This window comes from Brienomyrus brachyistius, chromosome 4, assembly GCF_023856365.1.
Source record: "Brienomyrus brachyistius isolate T26 chromosome 4, BBRACH_0.4, whole genome shotgun sequence".
NCBI classification, from domain to species: domain Eukaryota; kingdom Metazoa; phylum Chordata; class Actinopteri; order Osteoglossiformes; family Mormyridae; genus Brienomyrus; species Brienomyrus brachyistius.
In genome coordinates this window covers 26,094,380-26,120,269 of record NC_064536.1, presented here as the reverse complement: position 1 = coordinate 26,120,269, position 25,890 = coordinate 26,094,380, and the positions used below count along the sequence as shown (strand labels likewise).

General features: G+C 39.1%; 1 protein-coding gene across 7 annotated transcripts; it reads right to left on the bottom strand.

Annotated features, from left to right (window-relative positions):
* Nucleotides 1-1,677: 1,677 nt before the first annotated feature.
* Nucleotides 1,678-25,337, bottom strand: LOC125739709 (low affinity immunoglobulin epsilon Fc receptor-like). Of its 7 annotated transcripts, none has more exons than XM_049010113.1 (2): nucleotides 25,289-25,337; nucleotides 1,678-2,622 (listed from the first exon to the last, which is right to left on the bottom strand). In XM_049010113.1, the coding sequence occupies exons 1-2, from the start codon at nucleotides 25,323-25,325 to the stop codon at nucleotides 2,186-2,188; spliced, it is 474 nt and encodes a 157-aa protein (XP_048866070.1). In that variant the 5' UTR covers nucleotides 25,326-25,337; the 3' UTR covers nucleotides 1,678-2,185. The 7 variants fall into 7 exon arrangements, with proteins under 7 accessions (XP_048866070.1, XP_048866071.1, XP_048866072.1 ...); XM_049010114.1 differs by lacking the exon at nucleotides 25,289-25,337 and adding an exon at nucleotides 23,232-23,280; XM_049010115.1 differs by lacking the exon at nucleotides 25,289-25,337 and adding an exon at nucleotides 19,117-19,165.
* Nucleotides 25,338-25,890: the final 553 nt, after the last annotated feature.

Below are 25,890 nucleotides of genomic sequence, written 5' to 3'. Positions count from 1 at the left end.
ATTGTAGTGTTTTTACTGAATAATTAAATGAAAAACATCACAGTCGAGTTGTGTACTGCTTTCACCAAAACACCTTCTTTATCCTTCTCTTTCCCTAGTACCTAGCAAAAAACCCAAACAATCATTATAGCTGCTAGTGCCATCTATCAGTCAGTAATTGTCATAACAAGACACAACAACTATATAGCACATTTCATACATACAGCAGACATTTTGAGAAAAAAATTGCGTTATTTGAGTAATGGACAGCCTGTATCCCAGTATAGCTTTATATCTAGCAACAGCCCTGAAAATAGCTAATGGGTAATAAGTAAATAAGTTTTTGTTCATGGATAAAACTTACAGTAAGTAGTAAGAAACGTGCCCCGCGATGGGCTGGGCCCCCATCCTGGGTTGTTCCCTGCCTCGTGCACATTGCTTCCGGGATAGGCTCCGGACCCCCCGCGACCCAGTAGGATAAGCGGTTTGGAAAATGGATGGATGGATGGATGGATGGATGGATGGAGTAAGAAACGTTTTTTAAAAGGCTTTCAAATGGCTTCCAATCTGCCGAGTTGGAGATTCAAATGCTACACTCCTTACCTTATGTTAATGTTTCCCAATCATCCCCTCGGGGATGACGTTTTTGCTCCTTCCCAGCTCCCAGCCAATCAGGAACACCGAATTAATTGTTTTACTAATCTACTTTTGTTTTCAATTCTTTGGTTTTAAACAGGATGATTACACACTTTTTCTTTTGTGCAACACTTTATACACGGTCCCTAAAGGATAAACTCCGCCGAGAATGATATTCGCTGCATATTCGGAGAAAACCTTTCATAAAGGAACGCACGATGAGTATTTTCGGTAAATAACTATGAGGAGCTAATTACCCTTTGATAGAGGATTAATAATCAATAGTCTAAATGTTAATGTTTCTTTCTTTTCGTAAGCTGTTGACGGAAAATACCCGAATATCCGAATATGAAACCAACTTTATCGCAGTTGCACACTTTACCACTGCCCACTATGCCCTGCAGTCTATGAGGTTGGGAAGAATGTAGGAACGTTTAAATGGGCATTTTAAAAATGCAATAATTTTTTTACGTAATGCAAATTGGAGTATTACAATACTAGGGTGACTGGATAATTTATGGGCGAGAAGGCGCTGAACTCTTGTTAAAGTACAAGAAAAAACGAGAAGTTCTTAAATATTCTTTAAGACAGTGTGTAAAGTGTCCCCCATGAAGTCTGTTTTCAGTTTATCTTTTAGGCATCGTACAAACATGAAAAAATAGCACAAAGAGAGGCCAATCAGTATGCCCCCTCAGTCTCATACTCACTCTTGCACACACACACATACACAAAACACATTTTTTGCGACTTCTGGAACTACAGGAAATGTGGGATACGGGATTTACTTTCTAGTCGACTAATCGATTAGTCCATCGTGTCCGAATCATTTCCCTGCCACAGCACACTTTTCGTAAGGTAATTATCCCAGGGCACACCATTGATTAACACGTATAATTATTTGGCTCTTACCGATCACACGTATCACACTACTCACAACCTGTTGATTCCGAAGAACGTTTTCCGAAACGTTCCATACAAAACATTAAGGATAAAATGATGCTTCCTATAGCACCAGCTCTCTGTTAGCTGTGGAATATTATTGTTGCACTGCAGCATTTGTCACTATAATTATAATAATTATTTTTGTTGTTAAGTGATGTTTGGTCAGTGGGCTGTCAAGAATGTGAAATAAAAATGTTGAAATGCCTTTATTTTTATTTCAAGTTAAAATCCCCTCAAGTTTATTAGCTAAACAACAATATACAGTAACAGTTGATCTCAGTGAATTGTAATTATACTGCTGAACGACATACTTGGTTTCCTGTAAAATATTTTATGAAACAAAAGACAGAAGCTGCATAAACTAAAAGAGTCTGTGAATTTTATTTACTGCAAATAAAAAAATAGAAGTAGCAGGTTCCATTTGGGAACCCATTGCTCATCTTTGAATTTATGAATTATTTATGAGGCATCGAGGGAGATCGTCAAACACCAACAATCCTCGCCAGCTGAATGAGTGTATCTACTTTGACTAAGCTTGAACAGCATCTAGAAGAAGTTCAATATACATGTGCAAAGTCGTTTCCAACTGCAACATTTAATCAGCAATTAGCAAATATGGCCTCCGCTGTTATACTCCCCAAATGCTGTCCATCTTCCTAAATCTGCTCTCACAATTACAGCAGATGAAGTTAAGCTTCTCCGTCTCTGACAGGCTGACCCACCGATACCTTCCTGCCGATTCCATTGCCCCCGTTTTCCCACACTCGTCAATTCCAGAACCGTTTCCTGGGGCCCAGTTCTGGTAACATCTTGTCTCTGCGCTGACCCAGAACCAGAAGTTCAGAACGCAGGTGAAACGCAAGCCCAACCATACGTGGGCTGTGGAGGCCAGCTTCACCTTCTCCTCCACCCAGTGCTGGATTTCCTCATCATGGATGGAGACCAGGTCACCTCCGTATCTTCTGCAGTATTTCAGCGCCTGGTTCCACGTCATGGTCTCATTAATGAGGACCAGGTTTTCCGGAGGATGGGGAGGTAATTTACCGAAGTTCATTTCCACATTACCTTTTGAAAAATAACAAAAAAACAATTAAATATGAATTTTAAGACGTAGCAGATGTCAGCAAATTTGAAGTTACCACGGTCATGTCAAAGAATGAATTTTGTGATATATTGCTGTTTTTTTTCTTAATTCTGGAGAGAATGGTATTAAAATACATCTACAGTACATGTACTTTCAAAACTTTCAAATTTGAGTTAAACATGCTAAGAATTTAAAATCGCAAAATATGTTGCAATTAATTATTGTAAATGAAGATAAAACAGTTAAATTAGCATGTTTATTTTAAACATGATGGTAATAAATAAGACCAAATACATTTTGAGGATCCTGTGGGGAATGACAGCAAACTTGACTGTGAGGGGCAGCTATCTCTTATGGTGCCTATAAGGAACTGGGGGCCACAGGCCTTGCTCAAGGGCCCCCACATGTGCTGATGGTGAGTGTGACCTGGTAACATTGAGGCGTAGCTCACATGGAACCATAAGGTGCTAACAGAAAAACACTGTTTACAGTTATATAACTGTTCAGAGTATTGACAGCATCCTAGTGCTGAGGGGACAGAGTGTAGCTCAGTGGGTTAAACCTCTGTGTCACTGATCCAAAAATTCCCAGTTCAAGCCCGACCCAGCACATCTTTCGGTACTGCAATGCCTTAGCATGCTAATCTCAAATTTTACAGTCTTTACAAATATGAAAGATAAATCTTGAGAAAGGACAATAGGTTGAATCAACTATTGTGAGGAATTCTCAGTATGTAAAACAAGAAATTAGAAATTTTTATAGATATGAAACATAAATTATCTGACCGAAAAATAACTACTCAGCATAACAATAGGTGGTTTTCTTAAAAACTTAGAAGTCTAAAATCTAGTGCAGTAAGCTGTCTTGAAGTTCTCTCAACATTTTTTTTCCTATAACGTGTCTGTAAAGTAAGCATTGAGTGAGAATCAGGAGCAATTTTTTGTAAATTTTTCCGGTTGTATAATCGTGTTCAACTGGTTTTGTTGAAAATTAGGTCTCAGTTCTGAAAGACATTTTTTTTAATGGTGATTAGCATTTCCCACTATTGAGCATGGCTACTATTACTATTTATTTGTGTCTCTGTTGGTTGACTGATCTACAGTTCAGTGTTCTGGCACGAAATGACGGTTTAGATTTAGATCTACCAACATTCAGCAGTGTCTTGCCAGGATTTCAAACCCGCTGCTTTTTGGACTGGATGAGTTGCCACACAATATATACATAAATATTTTATTATATAATTTTTTTTACAATAGTATAATTTTGGAATGAAGATAAGCAGTCGCTTCCAGAATAGGCTCCGGACACCCCGTGACCCAGTAGGATAAGCGGCTTGGAAAATGGATGGATAGTTGGATAAGGAATCATTAATAGTAAACTTCCTTATCCGTTAAATGTAGTATCACCTGTCTCTGTATTCTTAGTCGGTATGTTTTCTGGAAACTAGGTAGATTTTTAATGAAGTACTAATGCTACTGGTTGAAGTTCCATTTGTGGGCTGTGTTGTAGAATTCTTTGTAGTGGAGGTTAGAGGTTATTATAATCAAGTATTGTATACCATAATAAATGTGATTTGCGAGCCGAATGGTGAGTAACTCAATATCAGTTCAATACTAGCTTAAAAAATCAATTAGAATTTATTTTCTGGGTAATGAATTTGAATGTGGAATGTAATGGTAAACAGACAGATTTTTCAGCACTATTAATGAAATTTTATGTGCAAGGGGGTAGACGGACATTGTGGCCCCCTGACAAAATGTCACCTTGAGTTCCTCCCGACCTACCCAATACAAAGAATCATACTCTTTCAGTACGAGTTCAGTTCCCCCTGTAAGGTTCTGGACACCCCGTATCTGCCAGGGTGTCCATGGCCCTACTGCACACCTGACTATGTAGAAACGTATTTTTTAAGGATAGTTCACAATACGTGACACTTTCATCCAGGCAGCATAACGTTATAAAGCGCTTGATTTTTTAAGACACTTTTCAAGGCTTTTTGTAATTTTGAAATGAAACTGGGGACTTATGTGAAAATACTTTTATGTATTCTTTAAAAGTAGTATCATCTGTTACCTGTGCTCTGTCCATTTTCCGTGGAACCCGTCATCATATCAGTAGTCGAAGTTGAAGGCTGTGCTTCTGTAATCCTTGTAGAACTTACATTTCTAGTTGACGTTAGTTCTGAATGAGATATTACACTGGATTTGAGACTGATTGTGGGGGATCCAACAGCTTTCTCTTGCGTTGTTGGTTTTCCTGTAATCGTGAGGGTGCTGGCCAAAGACTGTGAAGTCAAACTACCAGTAAAGTTGACTGGAGTCACACCTGCAGTCTCTGTTTTCTCAGTCGGTGTGTTTTCTGGAAAGGTGTTTTCAGTACTTGTGGAACTGATGAATTCAGTAATTGAGTTGTCAGCCGCATTTACTTGGGTAGATGAGATTTTTAATGAAGTACTAATGCTACTGGATGAAGTTCCATTTGCAGGCTGTGTCGTAGAATTCTTTGTAGTAGTGAGAGAGGTGGTAGTTTTCATTGCTGTGGATTTTCAGTATGAGAGAAGAGGTTATTATAATCATTTATTGTATACCGTAATAAATGTGATTTGCGAGCCGAATGGTGAGTAGCTCCACATGAATTCAATACTAGCTTAAAAAATCAATTAGAATTTATTTTCTGGGTCATGAATTTGAATGTGGAATGTAATGGTAAACAGACAGATTTTTCAGCACTATTAATGAAATTTTATGTGCAAGGGGGTAGACGGACATTATGGCCCCCTGACAAAATGTCACCTTGAGTTCCTCCCAACCTACCTAATACAAAGAATCATACTCTTTCAGTACGAGTTCAGTTCCCCCTGTAAGGTTCTGGACACCCCGTATCTGCCAGGGTGTCCATGGCCCTACTGCACACCTGACTATGTAGAAACGTATTTTTTAAGGATAGTTCACAATATGTGACACTTTCATCCAGGCAGCATAACGTTATAAAGCGCTTGATTTTTTAAGACACTTTTCAAGGCTTTTTGTAATTTTGAAATGAAACTGGGGACTTATGTGAAAATACTTTTATGTATTCTTTAAAAGTAGTATCATCTGTTACCTGTGCTCTGTCCATTTTCCGTGGAACCCGTCATCATATCAGTAGTCGAAATTGAAGGCTGTGCTTCTGTAATCCCTGTAGAACTTGAATTTCTAGTTGACGTTAGTTCTGAATGAGATATTACACTGGATTTGAGACTGATTGTGGAGGATCCAACAGCTTTCTCTTGCGCTGTTGGTTTTCCTGTAATCGTGAGGGTGCTGGCCAAAGACTGTGAAGTCAAACTACCAGTAAAGTTGACTGGAGTCACACCTGCAGTCTCTGTTTTCTCAGTCGGTGTGTTTTCTGGAAAGGTGTTTTCAGTACTTGTGGAACTGATGAATTCAGTAATTGAGTTGTCAGCCGCATTTACTTGGGTAGATGAGATTTTTAATGAAGTACTAATGCTACTGGATGAAGTTCCATTTGTAGGCTGTGTCGTAGAATTCTTTGTAGTAGTGAGAGACGTGGTAGTTTTCATTGCTGTGGATTTTCAGTATGAGAGAAGAGGTTATTATAATCATTTATTGTATACCGTAATAAATGTGATTTGCGAGCCGAATGGTGAGTAGCTCCACATGAATTCAATACTAGCTTAAAAAATCAATTAGAATTTATTTTCTGGGTCATGAATTTGAATGTGGAATGTAATGGTAAACAGACAGATTTTTCTGCACTATTAATGAAATTTTATGTGCAAGGGGGTAGACGGACATTATGGCCCCCTGACAAAATGTCACCTTGAGTTCCTCCCAACCTACCTAATACAAAGAATCATACTCTTTCAGTACGAGTTCAGTTCCCCCTGTAAGGTTCTGGACACCCCGTATCTGCCAGGGTGTCCATGGCCCTACTGCACACCTGACTATGTAGAAACGTATTTTTTAAGGATAGTTCACAATACGTGACACTTTCATCCAGGCAGCATAACGTTATAAAGCGCTTGATTTTTTAAGACACTTTTCAAGGCTTTTTGTAATTTTGAAATGAAACTGGGGACTTATGTGAAAATACTTTTATGTATTCTTTAAAAGTAGTATCATCTGTTACCTGTGCTCTGTCCATTTTCCGTGGAACCCGTCATCATATCAGTAGTCGAAATTGAAGGCTGTGCTTCTGTAATCCTTGTAGAACTTACATTTCTAGTTGACGTTAGTTCTGAATGCGATATTACACTGGATTTGAGACTGATTGTGGGGGATCCAACAGCTTTCTCTTGCGTTGTTGGTTTTCCTGTAATCGTGAGGGTGTTGGCCAAAGACTGTGAAGTCAAACTACCAGTAAAGTTGACTGGAGTCACACCTGCAGTCTCTGTTTTCTCAGTCGGTGTGTTTTCTGGAAAGGTGTTTTCAGTACTTTTGGAACTGATGAATTCAGTAATTGAGTTGTCAGCCGCATTTACTTGGGTAGATGAGATTTTTAATGAAGTACTAATGCTACTGGATGAAGTTCCATTTGCAGGCTGTGTCGTAGAATTCTTTGTAGTATTGAGAGAGGTGGTAGTTTTCATTGCTGTGGATTTTCAGTATGAGAGAAGAGGTTATTATAATCATGTATTGTATACCGTAATAAATGTGATTTGCGAGCCGAATGGTGAGTAGCTCCACATGAATTCAATACTAGCTTAAAAAATCAATTAGAATTAATTTTCTGGGTCATGAATTTGAATGTGGAATGTAATGGTAAACAGACAGATTTTTCAGCACTATTAATGAAATTTTATGTGCAAGGGGGTAGACGGACATTATGGCCCCCTGACAAAATGTCACCTTGAGTTCCTCCCAACCTACCCAATACAAAGAATCATACTCTTTCAGTACGAGTTCAGTACCCCCTGTAAGGTTCTGGACACCCCGTATCTGCCAGGGTGTCCATGGCCCTACTGCACACCTGACTATGTAGAAATGTATTTTTTAAGGATAGTTCACAATACGTGACACTTTCATCCAGGCAGCATAACGTTATAAAGCGCTTGATTTTTTAAGACACTTTTCAAGGCTTTTTGTAATTTTGAAATGAAACTGGGGACTTATGTGAAAATACTTTTATGTATTCTTTAAAAGTAGTATCATCTGTTACCTGTGCTCTGTCCATTTTCCGTGGAACCCGTCATCATATCAGTAGTCGAAATTGAAGGCTGTGCTTCTGTAATCCCTGTAGAACTTGAATTTCTAGTTGACGTTAGTTCTGAATGAGATATTACACTGGATTTGAGACTGATTGTGGAGGATCCAACAGCTTTCTCTTGCGTTGTTGGTTTTCCTGCAATCGTGAGGGTGTTGGCCAAAGACTGTGAAGTCAAACTACCAGTAAAGTTGACTGGAGTCACAGCTGCAGTCTCTGTTTTCTCAGTCGGTGTGTTTTCTGGAAAGGTGTTTTCAGTACTTTTGGAACTGATGAATTCAGTAATTGAGTTGTCAGCCGCATTTACTTGGGTAGATGAGATTTTTAATGAAGTACTAATGCTACTGGATGAAGTTCCATTTGCAGGCTGTGTCGTAGAATTCTTTGTAGTAGTGAGAGAGGTTGTAGTTTTCACTGCTGTGGATTTTCAGTATGAGAGAAGAGGTTATTATAATCATGTATTGTATACCGTAATAAATGTGATTTGCTAGCCGAATGGTGAGTAGCTCCACATGAATTCAATACTAGCTTAAAAAATCAATTAGAATTTATTTTCTGGGTCATGAATTTGAATGTGAAATGTAATGGTAAACAGACAGATATTTCAGCACTATTAATGAAATTTTATGTGCAAGGGGGTAGACGGACATTGTGGCCCCTGACAAAATGTCACCTTGAGTTCCTCCTGACCTACCCAATACAAAGAATCATGCTCTTTCAGTACGAGTTCAGTTCCCCCTGTAAGGTTCTGGACACCCTGTATCTGCCAGGGTGTCCATGACCCTACTGCACACCTGACTGTGTAGAAACGTATTTTTTAAGGATAGTTCACAATACGTGACACTTTCATCCAGGCAGCATAACGTTATAAAGGTCTTGATTTTTTAAGACACTTTTCAAGGCTTTTTGTAATTTTGAAATGAAACTGGGGACTTATGTGAAAATACTTTTATGTATTCTTTAAAAGTAGTATCATCTGTTACCTGTGCTCTGTCCATTTTCCGTGGAACCCGTCATCATATCAGTAGTCAAAGTTGAAGGCTGTGCTTCTGTAATCCTTGTAGAACTTACATTTCTAGTTGACGTTAGTTCTGAATGAGATATTACACTGGATTTGAGACTGATTGTGGGGGATCCAACAGCTTTCTCTTGCGTTGTTGGTTTTCCTGTAATCGTGAGGGTGCTGGCCATAGACTGTGAAGTCAAACTACCAGTAAAGTTGACTGGAGTCACACCTGCAGTCTCTGTTTTCTCAGTCGGTGTGTTTTCTGGAAAGGTGTTTTCAGTACTTGTGGAACTGATGAATTCAGTAATTGAGTTGTCAGCCGCATTTACTTGGGTAGATGAGATTTTTAATGAAGTACTAATGCTACTGGATGAAGTTCCATTTGCAGGCTGTGTCGTAGAATTCTTTGTAGTAGTGAGAGAGGTGGTAGTTTTCATTGCTGTGGATTTTCAGTATGAGAGAAGAGGTTATTATAATCATGTATTGTATACCGTAATAAATGTGATTTGCGAGCCGAATGGTGAGTAGCTCCACATGAATTCAATACTAGCTTAAAAAATCAATTAGAATTAATTTTCTGGGTCATGAATTTGAATGTGGAATGTAATGGTAAACAGACAGATTTTTCAGCACTATTAATGAAATTTTATGTGCAAGGGGGTAGACGGACATTATGGGCCCCTGACAAAATGTCACCTTGAGTTCCTCCCGACCTACCCAATACAAAGAATCATGCTCTTTCAGTACGAGTTCAGTTCCCCCTGTAAGGTTCTGGACACCCTGTATCTGCCAGGGTGTCCATGACCCTACTGCACACCTGACTGTGTAGAAACGTATTTTTTAAGGATAGTTCACAATACGTGACACTTTCATCCAGGCAGCATAACGTTATAAAGGTCTTGATTTTTTAAGACACTTTTCAAGGCTTTTTGTAATTTTGAAATGAAACTGGGGACTTATGTGAAAATACTTTTATGTATTCTTTAAAAGTAGTATCATCTGTTACCTGTGCTCTGTCCATTTTCCGTGGAACCCGTCATCATATCAGTAGTCGAAGTTGAAGGATGTGCTTCTGTAATCCTTGTAGAACTTACATTTCTAGTTGACGTTAGTTCTGAATGAGATATTACACTGGATTTGAGACTGATTGTGGGGGATCCAACAGCTTTCTCTTGCGTTGTTGGTTTTCCTGTAATCGTGAGGGTGCTGGCCATAGACTGTGAAGTCAAACTACCAGTAAAGTTGACTGGAGTCACACCTGCAGTCTCTGTTTTCTCAGTCGGTGTGTTTTCTGGAAAGGTGTTTTCAGTACTTGTGGAACTGATGAATTCAGTAATTGAGTTGTCAGCCGCATTTACTTGGGTAGATGAGATTTTTAATGAAGTACTAATGCTACTGGATGAAGTTCCATTTGCAGGCTGTGTCGTAGAATTCTTTGTAGTAGTGAGAGAGGTGGTAGTTTTCATTGCTGTGGATTTTCAGTATGAGAGAAGAGGTTATTATAATCATGTATTGTATACCGTAATAAATGTGATTTGCGAGCCGAATGGTGAGTAGCTCCACATGAATTCAATACTAGCTTAAAAAATCAATTAGAATTTATTTATTGAGTCACGAATTTGAATGTGGAATGTAATGGTAAACAGACAGATTTTTCAGCACTATTAATGAAATTTTATGTGCAAGGGGGTAGACGGACATTATGGGCCCCTGACAAAATGTCACCTTGAGTTCCTCCCGACCTACCCAATACAAAGAATCATACTCTTTCAGTACGAGTTCAGTTCCCCCTGTAAGGTTCTGGACACCCCGTATCTGCCAGGGTGTCCATGGCCCTACTGCACACCTGACTATGTAGAAACGTATTTTTTAAGGATAGTTCACAATACGTGACACTTTCATCCAGGCAGCATAACGTTATAAAGCGCTTGATTTTTTAAGACACTTTTCAAGGCTTTTTGTAATTTTGAAATGAAACTGGGGACTTATGTGAAAATACTTTTATGTATTCTTTAAAAGTAGTATCATCTGTTACCTGTGCTCTGTCCATTTTCCGTGGAACCCGTCATCATATCAGTAGTCGAAATTGAAGGCTGTGCTTCTGTAATCCCTGTAGAACTTGAATTTCTAGTTGACGTTAGTTCTGAATGAGATATTACACTGGATTTGAGACTGATTGTGGGGGATCCAACAGCTTTCTCTTGCGTTGTTGGTTTTCCTGTAATCGTGAGGGTGCTGGCCAAAGACTGTGAAGTCAAACTACCAGTAAAGTTGACTGGAGTCACACCTGCAGTCTCTGTTTTCTCAGTCGGTGTGTTCTCTGGAAAGGTGTTTTCAGTACTTGTGGAACTGATGAATTCAGTAATTGAGTTGTCAGCCGCATTTACTTGGGTAGATGAGATTTTTAATGAAGTACTAATGCTACTGGATGAAGTTCCATTTGCAGGCTGTGTCGTAGAATTCTTTGTAGTAGTGAGAGAGGTGGTAGTTTTCATTGCTGTGGATTTTCAGTATGAGAGAAGAGGTTATTATAATCATGTATTGTATACCGTAATAAATGTGATTTGCGAGCCGAATGGTGAGTAGCTCCACATGAATTCAATACTAGCTTAAAAAATCAATTAGAATTAATTTTCTGGGTCATGAATTTGAATGTGGAATGTAATGGTAAACAGACAGATTTTTCAGCACTATTAATGAAATTTTATGTGCAAGGGGGTAGACGGACATTATGGGCCCCTGACAAAATGTCACCTTGAGTTCCTCCCGACCTACCCAATACAAAGAATCATACTCTTTCAGTACGAGTTCAGTTCCCCCTGTAAGGTTCTGGACACCCCGTATCTGCCAGGGTGTCCATGGCCCTACTGCACACCTGACTATGTAGAAACGTATTTTTTAAGGATAGTTCACAATACGTGACACTTTCATCCAGGCAGCATAACGTTATAAAGCGCTTGATTTTTTAAGACACTTTTCAAGGCTTTTTGTAATTTTGAAATGAAACTGGGGACTTATGTGAAAATACTTTTATGTATTCTTTAAAAGTAGTATCATCTGTTACCTGTGCTCTGTCCATTTTCCGTGGAACCCGTCATCATATCAGTAGTCGAAATTGAAGGCTGTGCTTCTGTAATCCCTGTAGAACTTGAATTTCTAGTTGACGTTAGTTCTGAATGAGATATTACACTGGATTTGAGACTGATTGTGGGGGATCCAACAGCTTTCTCTTGCGTTGTTGGTTTTCCTGTAATCGTGAGGGTGCTGGCCAAAGACTGTGAAGTCAAACTACCAGTAAAGTTGACTGGAGTCACACCTGCAGTCTCTGTTTTCTCAGTCGGTGTGTTCTCTGGAAAGGTGTTTTCAGTACTTGTGGAACTGATGAATTCAGTAATTGAGTTGTCAGCCGCATTTACTTGGGTAGATGAGATTTTTAATGAAGTACTAATGCTACTGGATGAAGTTCCATTTGCAGGCTGTGTCGTAGAATTCTTTGTAGTAGTGAGAGAGGTGGTAGTTTTCATTGCTGTGGATTTTCAGTATGAGAGAAGAGGTTATTATAATCATGTATTGTATACCGTAATAAATGTGATTTGCGAGCCGAATGGTGAGTAGCTCCACATGAATTCAATACTAGCTTAAAAAATCAATTAGAATTTATTTTCTGGGTCATGAATTTGAATGTGGAATGTAATGGTAAACAGACAGATATTTCAGCACTATTAATGAAATTTTATGTGCAAGGGGGTAGACGGACATTGTGGCCCCTGACAAAATGTCACCTTGAGTTCCTCCTGACCTACCCAATACAAAGAATCATGCTCTTTCAGTACGAGTTCAGTTCCCCCTGTAAGGTTCTGGACACCCTGTATCTGCCAGGGTGTCCATGACCCTACTGCACACCTGACTGTGTAGAAACGTATTTTTTAAGGATAGTTCACAATACGTGACACTTTCATCCAGGCAGCATAACGTTATAAAGGTCTTGATTTTTTAAGACACTTTTCAAGGCTTTTTGTAATTTTGAAATGAAACTGGGGACTTATGTGAAAATACTTTTATGTATTCTTTAAAAGTAGTATCATCTGTTACCTGTGCTCTGTCCATTTTCCGTGGAACCCGTCATCATATCAGTAGTCGAAGTTGAAGGATGTGCTTCTGTAATCCTTGTAGAACTTACATTTCTAGTTGACGTTAGTTCTGAATGAGATATTACACTGGATTTGAGAATGATTGTGGGGGATCCAACAGCTTTCTCTTGCGTTGTTGGTTTTCCTGTAATCGTGAGGGTGCTGGCCATAGACTGTGAAGTCAAACTACCAGTAAAGTTGACTGGAGTCACACCTGCAGTCTCTGTTTTCTCAGTCGGTGTGTTTTCTGGAAAGGTGTTTTCAGTACTTGTGGAACTGATGAATTCAGTAATTGAGTTGTCAGCCGCATTTACTTGGGTAGATGAGATTTTTAATGAAGTACTAATGCTACTGGATGAAGTTCCATTTGCAGGCTGTGTCGTAGAATTATTTGTAGTAGTGAGAGAGGTGGTAGTTTTCATTGCTGTGGATTTTCAGTATGAGAGAAGAGGTTATTATAATCATGTATTGTATACCGTAATAAATGTGATTTGCGAGCCGAATGGTGAGTAGCTCCACATGAATTCAATACTAGCTTAAAAAATCAATTAGAATTTATTTATTGAGTCACGAATTTGAATGTGGAATGTAATGGTAAACAGACAGATTTTTCAGCACTATTAATGAAATTTTATGTGCAAGGGGGTAGACGGACATTATGGGCCCCTGACAAAATGTCACCTTGAGTTCCTCCCGACCTACCCAATACAAAGAATCATACTCTTTCAGTACGAGTTCAGTTCCCCCTGTAAGGTTCTGGACACCCCGTATCTGCCAGGGTGTCCATGGCCCTACTGCACACCTGACTATGTAGAAACGTATTTTTTAAGGATAGTTCACAATACGTGACACTTTCATCCAGGCAGCATAACGTTATAAAGCGCTTGATTTTTTAAGACACTTTTCAAGGCTTTTTGTAATTTTGAAATGAAACTGGGGACTTATGTGAAAATACTTTTATGTATTCTTTAAAAGTAGTATCATCTGTTACCTGTGCTCTGTCCATTTTCCGTGGAACCCGTCATCATATCAGTAGTCGAAATTGAAGGCTGTGCTTCTGTAATCCCTGTAGAACTTGAATTTCTAGTTGACGTTAGTTCTGAATGAGATATTACACTGGATTTGAGACTGATTGTGGAGGATCCAACAGCTTTCTCTTGCGTTGTTGGTTTTCCTGCAATCGTGAGGGTGTTGGCCAAAGACTGTGAAGTCAAACTACCAGTAAAGTTGACTGGAGTCACAGCTGCAGTCTCTGTTTTCTCAGTCGGTGTGTTTTCTGGAAAGGTGTTTTCAGTACTTTTGGAACTGATGAATTCAGTAATTGAGTTGTCAGCCGCATTTACTTGGGTAGATGAGATTTTTAATGAAGTACTAATGCTACTGGATGAAGTTCCATTTGCAGGCTGTGTCGTAGAATTCTTTGTAGTAGTGAGAGAGGTTGTAGTTTTCACTGCTGTGGATTTTCAGTATGAGAGAAGAGGTTATTATAATCATGTATTGTATACCGTAATAAATGTGATTTGCTAGCCGAATGGTGAGTAGCTCCACATGAATTCAATACTAGCTTAAAAAATCAATTAGAATTTATTTTCTGGGTCATGAATTTGAATGTGAAATGTAATGGTAAACAGACAGATATTTCAGCACTATTAATGAAATTTTATGTGCAAGGGGGTAGACGGACATTGTGGCCCCTGACAAAATGTCACCTTGAGTTCCTCCTGACCTACCCAATACAAAGAATCATGCTCTTTCAGTACGAGTTCAGTTCCCCCTGTAAGGTTCTGGACACCCTGTATCTGCCAGGGTGTCCATGACCCTACTGCACACCTGACTGTGTAGAAACGTATTTTTTAAGGATAGTTCACAATACGTGACACTTTCATCCAGGCAGCATAACGTTATAAAGGTCTTGATTTTTTAAGACACTTTTCAAGGCTTTTTGTAATTTTGAAATGAAACTGGGGACTTATGTGAAAATACTTTTATGTATTCTTTAAAAGTAGTATCATCTGTTACCTGTGCTCTGTCCATTTTCCGTGGAACCCGTCATCATATCAGTAGTCAAAGTTGAAGGCTGTGCTTCTGTAATCCTTGTAGAACTTACATTTCTAGTTGACGTTAGTTCTGAATGAGATATTACACTGGATTTGAGACTGATTGTGGGGGATCCAACAGCTTTCTCTTGCGTTGTTGGTTTTCCTGTAATCGTGAGGGTGCTGGCCATAGACTGTGAAGTCAAACTACCAGTAAAGTTGACTGGAGTCACACCTGCAGTCTCTGTTTTCTCAGTCGGTGTGTTTTCTGGAAAGGTGTTTTCAGTACTTGTGGAACTGATGAATTCAGTAATTGAGTTGTCAGCCGCATTTACTTGGGTAGATGAGATTTTTAATGAAGTACTAATGCTACTGGATGAAGTTCCATTTGCAGGCTGTGTCGTAGAATTCTTTGTAGTAGTGAGAGAGGTGGTAGTTTTCATTGCTGTGGATTTTCAGTATGAGAGAAGAGGTTATTATAATCATGTATTGTATACCGTAATAAATGTGATTTGCGAGCCGAATGGTGAGTAGCTCCACATGAATTCAATACTAGCTTAAAAAATCAATTAGAATTAATTTTCTGGGTCATGAATTTGAATGTGGAATGTAATGGTAAACAGACAGATTTTTCAGCACTATTAATGAAATTTTATGTGCAAGGGGGTAGACGGACATTATGGGCCCCTGACAAAATGTCACCTTGAGTTCCTCCCGACCTACCCAATACAAAGAATCATGCTCTTTCAGTACGAGTTCAGTTCCCCCTGTAAGGTTCTGGACACCCTGTATCTGCCAGGGTGTCCATGACCCTACTGCACACCTGACTGTGTAGAAACGTATTTTTTAAGGATAGTTCACAATACGTGACACTTTCATCCAGGCAGCATAACGTTATAAAGGTCTTGATTTTTTAAGACACTTTTCAAGGCTTTTTGTAATTTTGAAATGAAACTGGGGACTTATGTGAAAATACTTTTATGTATTCTTTAAAAGTAGTATCATCTGTTACCTGTGCTCTGTCCATTTTCCGTGGAACCCGTCATCATATCAGTAGTCGAAGTTGAAGGATGTGCTTCTGTAATCCTTGTAGAACTTACATTTCTAGTTGACGTTAGTTCTGAATGAGATATTACACTGGATTTGAGACTGATTGTGGGGGATCCAACAGCTTTCTCTTGCGTTGTTGGTTTTCCTGTAATCGTGAGGGTGCTGGCCATAGACTGTGAAGTCAAACTACCAGTAAAGTTGACTGGAGTCACACCTGCAGTCTCTGTTTTCTCAGTCGGTGTGTTTTCTGGAAAGGTGTTTTCAGTACTTGTGGAACTGATGAATTCAGTAATTGAGTTGTCAGCCGCATTTACTTGGGTAGATGAGATTTTTAATGAAGTACTAATGCTACTGGATGAAGTTCCATTTGCAGGCTGTGTCGTAGAATTCTTTGTAGTAGTGAGAGAGGTGGTAGTTTTCATTGCTGTGGATTTTCAGTATGAGAGAAGAGGTTATTATAATCATGTATTGTATACCGTAATAAATGTGATTTGCGAGCCGAATGGTGAGTAGCTCCACATGAATTCAATACTAGCTTAAAAAATCAATTAGAATTTATTTATTGAGTCACGAATTTGAATGTGGAATGTAATGGTAAACAGACAGATTTTTCAGCACTATTAATGAAATTTTATGTGCAAGGGGGTAGACGGACATTATGGGCCCCTGACAAAATGTCACCTTGAGTTCCTCCCGACCTACCCAATACAAAGAATCATACTCTTTCAGTACGAGTTCAGTTCCCCCTGTAAGGTTCTGGACACCCCGTATCTGCCAGGGTGTCCATGGCCCTACTGCACACCTGACTATGTAGAAACGTATTTTTTAAGGATAGTTCACAATACGTGACACTTTCATCCAGGCAGCATAACGTTATAAAGCGCTTGATTTTTTAAGACACTTTTCAAGGCTTTTTGTAATTTTGAAATGAAACTGGGGACTTATGTGAAAATACTTTTATGTATTCTTTAAAAGTAGTATCATCTGTTACCTGTGCTCTGTCCATTTTCCGTGGAACCCGTCATCATATCAGTAGTCGAAATTGAAGGCTGTGCTTCTGTAATCCCTGTAGAACTTGAATTTCTAGTTGACGTTAGTTCTGAATGAGATATTACACTGGATTTGAGACTGATTGTGGGGGATCCAACAGCTTTCTCTTGCGTTGTTGGTTTTCCTGTAATCGTGAGGGTGCTGGCCAAAGACTGTGAAGTCAAACTACCAGTAAAGTTGACTGGAGTCACACCTGCAGTCTCTGTTTTCTCAGTCGGTGTGTTCTCTGGAAAGGTGTTTTCAGTACTTGTGGAACTGATGAATTCAGTAATTGAGTTGTCAGCCGCATTTACTTGGGTAGATGAGATTTTTAATGAAGTACTAATGCTACTGGATGAAGTTCCATTTGCAGGCTGTGTCGTAGAATTCTTTGTAGTAGTGAGAGAGGTGGTAGTTTTCATTGCTGTGGATTTTCAGTATGAGAGAAGAGGTTATTATAATCATGTATTGTATACCGTAATAAATGTGATTTGCGAGCCGAATGGTGAGTAGCTCCACATGAATTCAATACTAGCTTAAAAAATCAATTAGAATTAATTTTCTGGGTCATGAATTTGAATGTGGAATGTAATGGTAAACAGACAGATTTTTCAGCACTATTAATGAAATTTTATGTGCAAGGGGGTAGACGGACATTATGGGCCCCTGACAAAATGTCACCTTGAGTTCCTCCCGACCTACCCAATACAAAGAATCATACTCTTTCAGTACGAGTTCAGTTCCCCCTGTAAGGTTCTGGACACCCCGTATCTGCCAGGGTGTCCATGGCCCTACTGCACACCTGACTATGTAGAAACGTATTTTTTAAGGATAGTTCACAATACGTGACACTTTCATCCAGGCAGCATAACGTTATAAAGCGCTTGATTTTTTAAGACACTTTTCAAGGCTTTTTGTAATTTTGAAATGAAACTGGGGACTTATGTGAAAATACTTTTATGTATTCTTTAAAAGTAGTATCATCTGTTACCTGTGCTCTGTCCATTTTCCGTGGAACCCGTCATCATATCAGTAGTCGAAATTGAAGGCTGTGCTTCTGTAATCCCTGTAGAACTTGAATTTCTAGTTGACGTTAGTTCTGAATGAGATATTACACTGGATTTGAGACTGATTGTGGGGGATCCAACAGCTTTCTCTTGCGTTGTTGGTTTTCCTGTAATCGTGAGGGTGCTGGCCAAAGACTGTGAAGTCAAACTACCAGTAAAGTTGACTGGAGTCACACCTGCAGTCTCTGTTTTCTCAGTCGGTGTGTTCTCTGGAAAGGTGTTTTCAGTACTTGTGGAACTGATGAATTCAGTAATTGAGTTGTCAGCCGCATTTACTTGGGTAGATGAGATTTTTAATGAAGTACTAATGCTACTGGATGAAGTTCCATTTGCAGGCTGTGTCGTAGAATTCTTTGTAGTAGTGAGAGAGGTGGTAGTTTTCATTGCTGTGGATTTTCAGTATGAGAGAAGAGGTTATTATAATCATGTATTGTATACCGTAATAAATGTGATTTGCGAGCCGAATGGTGAGTAGCTCCACATGAATTCAATACTAGCTTAAAAAATCAATTAGAATTTATTTTCTGGGTCATGAATTTGAATGTGGAATGTAATGGTAAACAGACAGATATTTCAGCACTATTAATGAAATTTTATGTGCAAGGGGGTAGACGGACATTGTGGCCCCTGACAAAATGTCACCTTGAGTTCCTCCTGACCTACCCAATACAAAGAATCATGCTCTTTCAGTACGAGTTCAGTTCCCCCTGTAAGGTTCTGGACACCCTGTATCTGCCAGGGTGTCCATGACCCTACTGCACACCTGACTGTGTAGAAACGTATTTTTTAAGGATAGTTCACAATACGTGACACTTTCATCCAGGCAGCATAACGTTATAAAGGTCTTGATTTTTTAAGACACTTTTCAAGGCTTTTTGTAATTTTGAAATGAAACTGGGGACTTATGTGAAAATACTTTTATGTATTCTTTAAAAGTAGTATCATCTGTTACCTGTGCTCTGTCCATTTTCCGTGGAACCCGTCATCATATCAGTAGTCGAAGTTGAAGGATGTGCTTCTGTAATCCTTGTAGAACTTACATTTCTAGTTGACGTTAGTTCTGAATGAGATATTACACTGGATTTGAGAATGATTGTGGGGGATCCAACAGCTTTCTCTTGCGTTGTTGGTTTTCCTGTAATCGTGAGGGTGCTGGCCATAGACTGTGAAGTCAAACTACCAGTAAAGTTGACTGGAGTCACACCTGCAGTCTCTGTTTTCTCAGTCGGTGTGTTTTCTGGAAAGGTGTTTTCAGTACTTGTGGAACTGATGAATTCAGTAATTGAGTTGTCAGCCGCATTTACTTGGGTAGATGAGATTTTTAATGAAGTACTAATGCTACTGGATGAAGTTCCATTTGCAGGCTGTGTCGTAGAATTATTTGTAGTAGTGAGAGAGGTGGTAGTTTTCATTGCTGTGGATTTTCAGTATGAGAGAAGAGGTTATTATAATCATGTATTGTATACCGTAATAAATGTGATTTGCGAGCCGAATGGTGAGTAGCTCCACATGAATTCAATACTAGCTTAAAAAATCAATTAGAATTTATTTATTGAGTCATGAATTTGAATGTGGAATGTAATGGTAAACAGACAGATTTTTCAGCACTATTAATGAAATTTTATGTGCAAGGGGGTAGACGGACATTATGGGCCCCTGACAAAATGTCACCTTGAGTTCCTCCCGACCTACCCAATACAAAGAATCATACTCTTTCAGTACGAGTTCAGTTCCCCCTGTAAGGTTCTGGACACCCCGTATCTGCCAGGGTGTCCATGGCCCTACTGCACACCTGACTATGTAGAAACGTATTTTTTAAGGATAGTTCACAATACGTGACACTTTCATCCAGGCAGCATAACGTTATAAAGCGCTTGATTTTTTAAGACACTTTTCAAGGCTTTTTGTAATTTTGAAATGAAACTGGGGACTTATGTGAAAATACTTTTATGTATTCTTTAAAAGTAGTATCATCTGTTACCTGTGCTCTGTCCATTTTCCGTGGAACCCGTCATCATATCAGTAGTCGAAATTGAAGGCTGTGCTTCTGTAATCCCTGTAGAACTTGAATTTCTAGTTGACGTTAGTTCTGAATGAGATATTACACTGGATTTGAGACTGATTGTGGGGGATCCAACAGCTTTCTCTTGCGTTGTTGGTTTTCCTGTAATCGTGAGGGTGCTGGCCATAGACTGTGAAGTCAAACTACCAGTAAAGTTGACTGGAGTCACACCTGCAGTCTCTGTTTTCTCAGTCGGTGTGTTTTCTGGAAAGGTGTTTTCAGTACTTGTGGAACTGATGAATTCAGTAATTGAGTTGTCAGCCGCATTTACTTGGGTAGATGAGATTTTTAATGAAGTACTAATGCTACTGGATGAAGTTCCATTTGCAGGCTGTGTCGTAGAATTCTTTGTAGTAGTGAGAGAGGTGGTAGTTTTCATTGCTGTGGATTTTCAGTATGAGAGAAGAGGTTATTATAATCATGTATTGTATACCGTAATAAATGTGATTTGCGAGCCGAATGGTGAGTAGCTCCACATGAATTCAATACTAGCTTAAAAAATCAATTAGAATTTATTTATTGAGTCATGAATTTGAATGTGGAATGTAATGGTAAACAGACAGATTTTTCAGCACTATTAATGAAATTTTATGTGCAAGGGGGTAGACGGACATTATGGGCCCCTGACAAAATGTCACCTTGAGTTCCTCCCGACCTACCCAATACAAAGAATCATACTCTTTCAGTACGAGTTCAGTTCCCCCTGTAAGGTTCTGGACACCCCGTATCTGCCAGGGTGTCCATGGCCCTACTGCACACCTGACTATGTAGAAACGTATTTTTTAAGGATAGTTCACAATACGTGACACTTTCATCCAGGCAGCATAACGTTATAAAGCGCTTGATTTTTTAAGACACTTTTCAAGGCTTTTTGTAATTTTGAAATGAAACTGGGGACTTATGTGAAAATACTTTTATGTATTCTTTAAAAGTAGTATCATCTGTTACCTGTGCTCTGTCCATTTTCCGTGGAACCCGTCATCATATCAGTAGTCGAAATTGAAGGCTGTGCTTCTGTAATCCCTGTAGAACTTGAATTTCTAGTTGACGTTAGTTCTGAATGAGATATTACACTGGATTTGAGACTGATTGTGGGGGATCCAACAGCTTTCTCTTGCGTTGTTGGTTTTCCTGTAATCGTGAGGGTGCTGGCCAAAGACTGTGAAGTCAAACTACCAGTAAAGTTGACTGGAGTCACACCTGCAGTCTCTGTTTTCTCAGTCGGTGTGTTCTCTGGAAAGGTGTTTTCAGTACTTGTGGAACTGATGAATTCAGTAATTGAGTTGTCAGCCGCATTTACTTGGGTAGATGAGATTTTTAATGAAGTACTAATGCTACTGGATGAAGTTCCATTTGCAGGCTGTGTCGTAGAATTCTTTGTAGTAGTGAGAGAGGTGGTAGTTTTCATTGCTGTGGATTTTCAGTATGAGAGAAGAGGTTATTATAATCATGTATTGTATACCGTAATAAATGTGATTTGCGAGCCGAATGGTGAGTAGCTCCACATGAATTCAATACTAGCTTAAAAAATCAATTAGAATTAATTTTCTGGGTCATGAATTTGAATGTGGAATGTAATGGTAAACAGACAGATTTTTCAGCACTATTAATGAAATTTTATGTGCAAGGGGGTAGACGGACATTATGGGCCCCTGACAAAATGTCACCTTGAGTTCCTCCCGACCTACCCAATACAAAGAATCATACTCTTTCAGTACGAGTTCAGTTCCCCCTGTAAGGTTCTGGACACCCCGTATCTGCCAGGGTGTCCATGGCCCTACTGCACACCTGACTATGTAGAAACGTATTTTTTAAGGATAGTTCACAATACGTGACACTTTCATCCAGGCAGCATAACGTTATAAAGCGCTTGATTTTTTAAGACACTTTTCAAGGCTTTTTGTAATTTTGAAATGAAACTGGGGACTTATGTGAAAATACTTTTATGTATTCTTTAAAAGTAGTATCATCTGTTACCTGTGCTCTGTCCATTTTCCGTGGAACCCGTCATCATATCAGTAGTCGAAATTGAAGGCTGTGCTTCTGTAATCCCTGTAGAACTTGAATTTCTAGTTGACGTTAGTTCTGAATGAGATATTACACTGGATTTGAGACTGATTGTGGGGGATCCAACAGCTTTCTCTTGCGTTGTTGGTTTTCCTGTAATCGTGAGGGTGCTGGCCAAAGACTGTGAAGTCAAACTACCAGTAAAGTTGACTGGAGTCACACCTGCAGTCTCTGTTTTCTCAGTCGGTGTGTTCTCTGGAAAGGTGTTTTCAGTACTTGTGGAACTGATGAATTCAGTAATTGAGTTGTCAGCCGCATTTACTTGGGTAGATGAGATTTTTAATGAAGTACTAATGCTACTGGATGAAGTTCCATTTGCAGGCTGTGTCGTAGAATTCTTTGTAGTAGTGAGAGAGGTGGTAGTTTTCATTGCTGTGGATTTTCAGTATGAGAGAAGAGGTTATTATAATCATGTATTGTATACCGTAATAAATGTGATTTGCGAGCCGAATGGTGAGTAGCTCCACATGAATTCAATACTAGCTTAAAAAATCAATTAGAATTTATTTTCTGGGTCATGAATTTGAATGTGGAATGTAATGGTAAACAGACAGATATTTCAGCACTATTAATGAAATTTTATGTGCAAGGGGGTAGACGGACATTGTGGCCCCTGACAAAATGTCACCTTGAGTTCCTCCTGACCTACCCAATACAAAGAATCATGCTCTTTCAGTACGAGTTCAGTTCCCCCTGTAAGGTTCTGGACACCCTGTATCTGCCAGGGTGTCCATGACCCTACTGCACACCTGACTGTGTAGAAACGTATTTTTTAAGGATAGTTCACAATACGTGACACTTTCATCCAGGCAGCATAACGTTATAAAGGTCTTGATTTTTTAAGACACTTTTCAAGGCTTTTTGTAATTTTGAAATGAAACTGGGGACTTATGTGAAAATACTTTTATGTATTCTTTAAAAGTAGTATCATCTGTTACCTGTGCTCTGTCCATTTTCCGTGGAACCCGTCATCATATCAGTAGTCGAAGTTGAAGGATGTGCTTCTGTAATCCTTGTAGAACTTACATTTCTAGTTGACGTTAGTTCTGAATGAGATATTACACTGGATTTGAGACTGATTGTGGGGGATCCAACAGCTTTCTCTTGCGTTGTTGGTTTTCCTGTAATCGTGAGGGTGCTGGCCATAGACTGTGAAGTCAAACTACCAGTAAAGTTGACTGGAGTCACACCTGCAGTCTCTGTTTTCTCAGTCGGTGTGTTTTCTGGAAAGGTGTTTTCAGTACTTGTGGAACTGATGAATTCAGTAATTGAGTTGTCAGCCGCATTTACTTGGGTAGATGAGATTTTTAATGAAGTACTAATGCTACTGGATGAAGTTCCATTTGCAGGCTGTGTCGTAGAATTATTTGTAGTAGTGAGAGAGGTGGTAGTTTTCATTGCTGTGGATTTTCAGTATGAGAGAAGAGGTTATTATAATCATGTATTGTATACCGTAATAAATGTGATTTGCGAGCCGAATGGTGAGTAGCTCCACATGAATTCAATACTAGCTTAAAAAATCAATTAGAATTTATTTATTGAGTCATGAATTTGAATGTGGAATGTAATGGTAAACAGACAGATTTTTCAGCACTATTAATGAAATTTTATGTGCAAGGGGGTAGACGGACATTATGGGCCCCTGACAAAATGTCACCTTGAGTTCCTCCCGACCTACCCAATACAAAGAATCATACTCTTTCAGTACGAGTTCAGTTCCCCCTGTAAGGTTCTGGACACCCCGTATCTGCCAGGGTGTCCATGGCCCTACTGCACACCTGACTATGTAGAAACGTATTTTTTAAGGATAGTTCACAATACGTGACACTTTCATCCAGGCAGCATAACGTTATAAAGCGCTTGATTTTTTAAGACACTTTTCAAGGCTTTTTGTAATTTTGAAATGAAACTGGGGACTTATGTGAAAATACTTTTATGTATTCTTTAAAAGTAGTATCATCTGTTACCTGTGCTCTGTCCATTTTCCGTGGAACCCGTCATCATATCAGTAGTCGAAATTGAAGGCTGTGCTTCTGTAATCCCTGTAGAACTTGAATTTCTAGTTGACGTTAGTTCTGAATGAGATATTACACTGGATTTGAGACTGATTGTGGGGGATCCAACAGCTTTCTCTTGCGTTGTTGGTTTTCCTGTAATCGTGAGGGTGCTGGCCAAAGACTGTGAAGTCAAACTACCAGTAAAGTTGACTGGAGTCACACCTGCAGTCTCTGTTTTCTCAGTCGGTGTGTTCTCTGGAAAGGTGTTTTCAGTACTTGTGGAACTGATGAATTCAGTAATTGAGTTGTCAGCCGCATTTACTTGGGTAGATGAGATTTTTAATGAAGTACTAATGCTACTGGATGAAGTTCCATTTGCAGGCTGTGTCGTAGAATTCTTTGTAGTAGTGAGAGAGGTGGTAGTTTTCATTGCTGTGGATTTTCAGTATGAGAGAAGAGGTTATTATAATCATGTATTGTATACCGTAATAAATGTGATTTGCGAGCCGAATGGTGAGTAGCTCCACATGAATTCAATACTAGCTTAAAAAATCAATTAGAATTTATTTTCTGGGTCATGAATTTGAATGTGGAATGTAATGGTAAACAGACAGATATTTCAGCACTATTAATGAAATTTTATGTGCAAGGGGGTAGACGGACATTGTGGCCCCTGACAAAATGTCACCTTGAGTTCCTCCTGACCTACCCAATACAAAGAATCATGCTCTTTCAGTACGAGTTCAGTTCCCCCTGTAAGGTTCTGGACACCCTGTATCTGCCAGGGTGTCCATGACCCTACTGCACACCTGACTGTGTAGAAACGTATTTTTTAAGGATAGTTCACAATACGTGACACTTTCATCCAGGCAGCATAACGTTATAAAGGTCTTGATTTTTTAAGACACTTTTCAAGGCTTTTTGTAATTTTGAAATGAAACTGGGGACTTATGTGAAAATACTTTTATGTATTCTTTAAAAGTAGTATCATCTGTTACCTGTGCTCTGTCCATTTTCCGTGGAACCCGTCATCATATCAGTAGTCGAAGTTGAAGGATGTGCTTCTGTAATCCTTGTAGAACTTACATTTCTAGTTGACGTTAGTTCTGAATGAGATATTACACTGGATTTGAGACTGATTGTGGGGGATCCAACAGCTTTCTCTTGCGTTGTTGGTTTTCCTGTAATCGTGAGGGTGCTGGCCATAGACTGTGAAGTCAAACTACCAGTAAAGTTGACTGGAGTCACACCTGCAGTCTCTGTTTTCTCAGTCGGTGTGTTTTCTGGAAAGGTGTTTTCAGTACTTGTGGAACTGATGAATTCAGTAATTGAGTTGTCAGCCGCATTTACTTGGGTAGATGAGATTTTTAATGAAGTACTAATGCTACTGGATGAAGTTCCATTTGCAGGCTGTGTCGTAGAATTCTTTGTAGTAGTGAGAGAGGTGGTAGTTTTCATTGCTGTGGATTTTCAGTATGAGAGAAGAGGTTATTATAATCATGTATTGTATACCGTAATAAATGTGATTTGCGAGCCGAATGGTGAGTAGCTCCACATGAATTCAATACTAGCTTAAAAAATCAATTAGAATTTATTTATT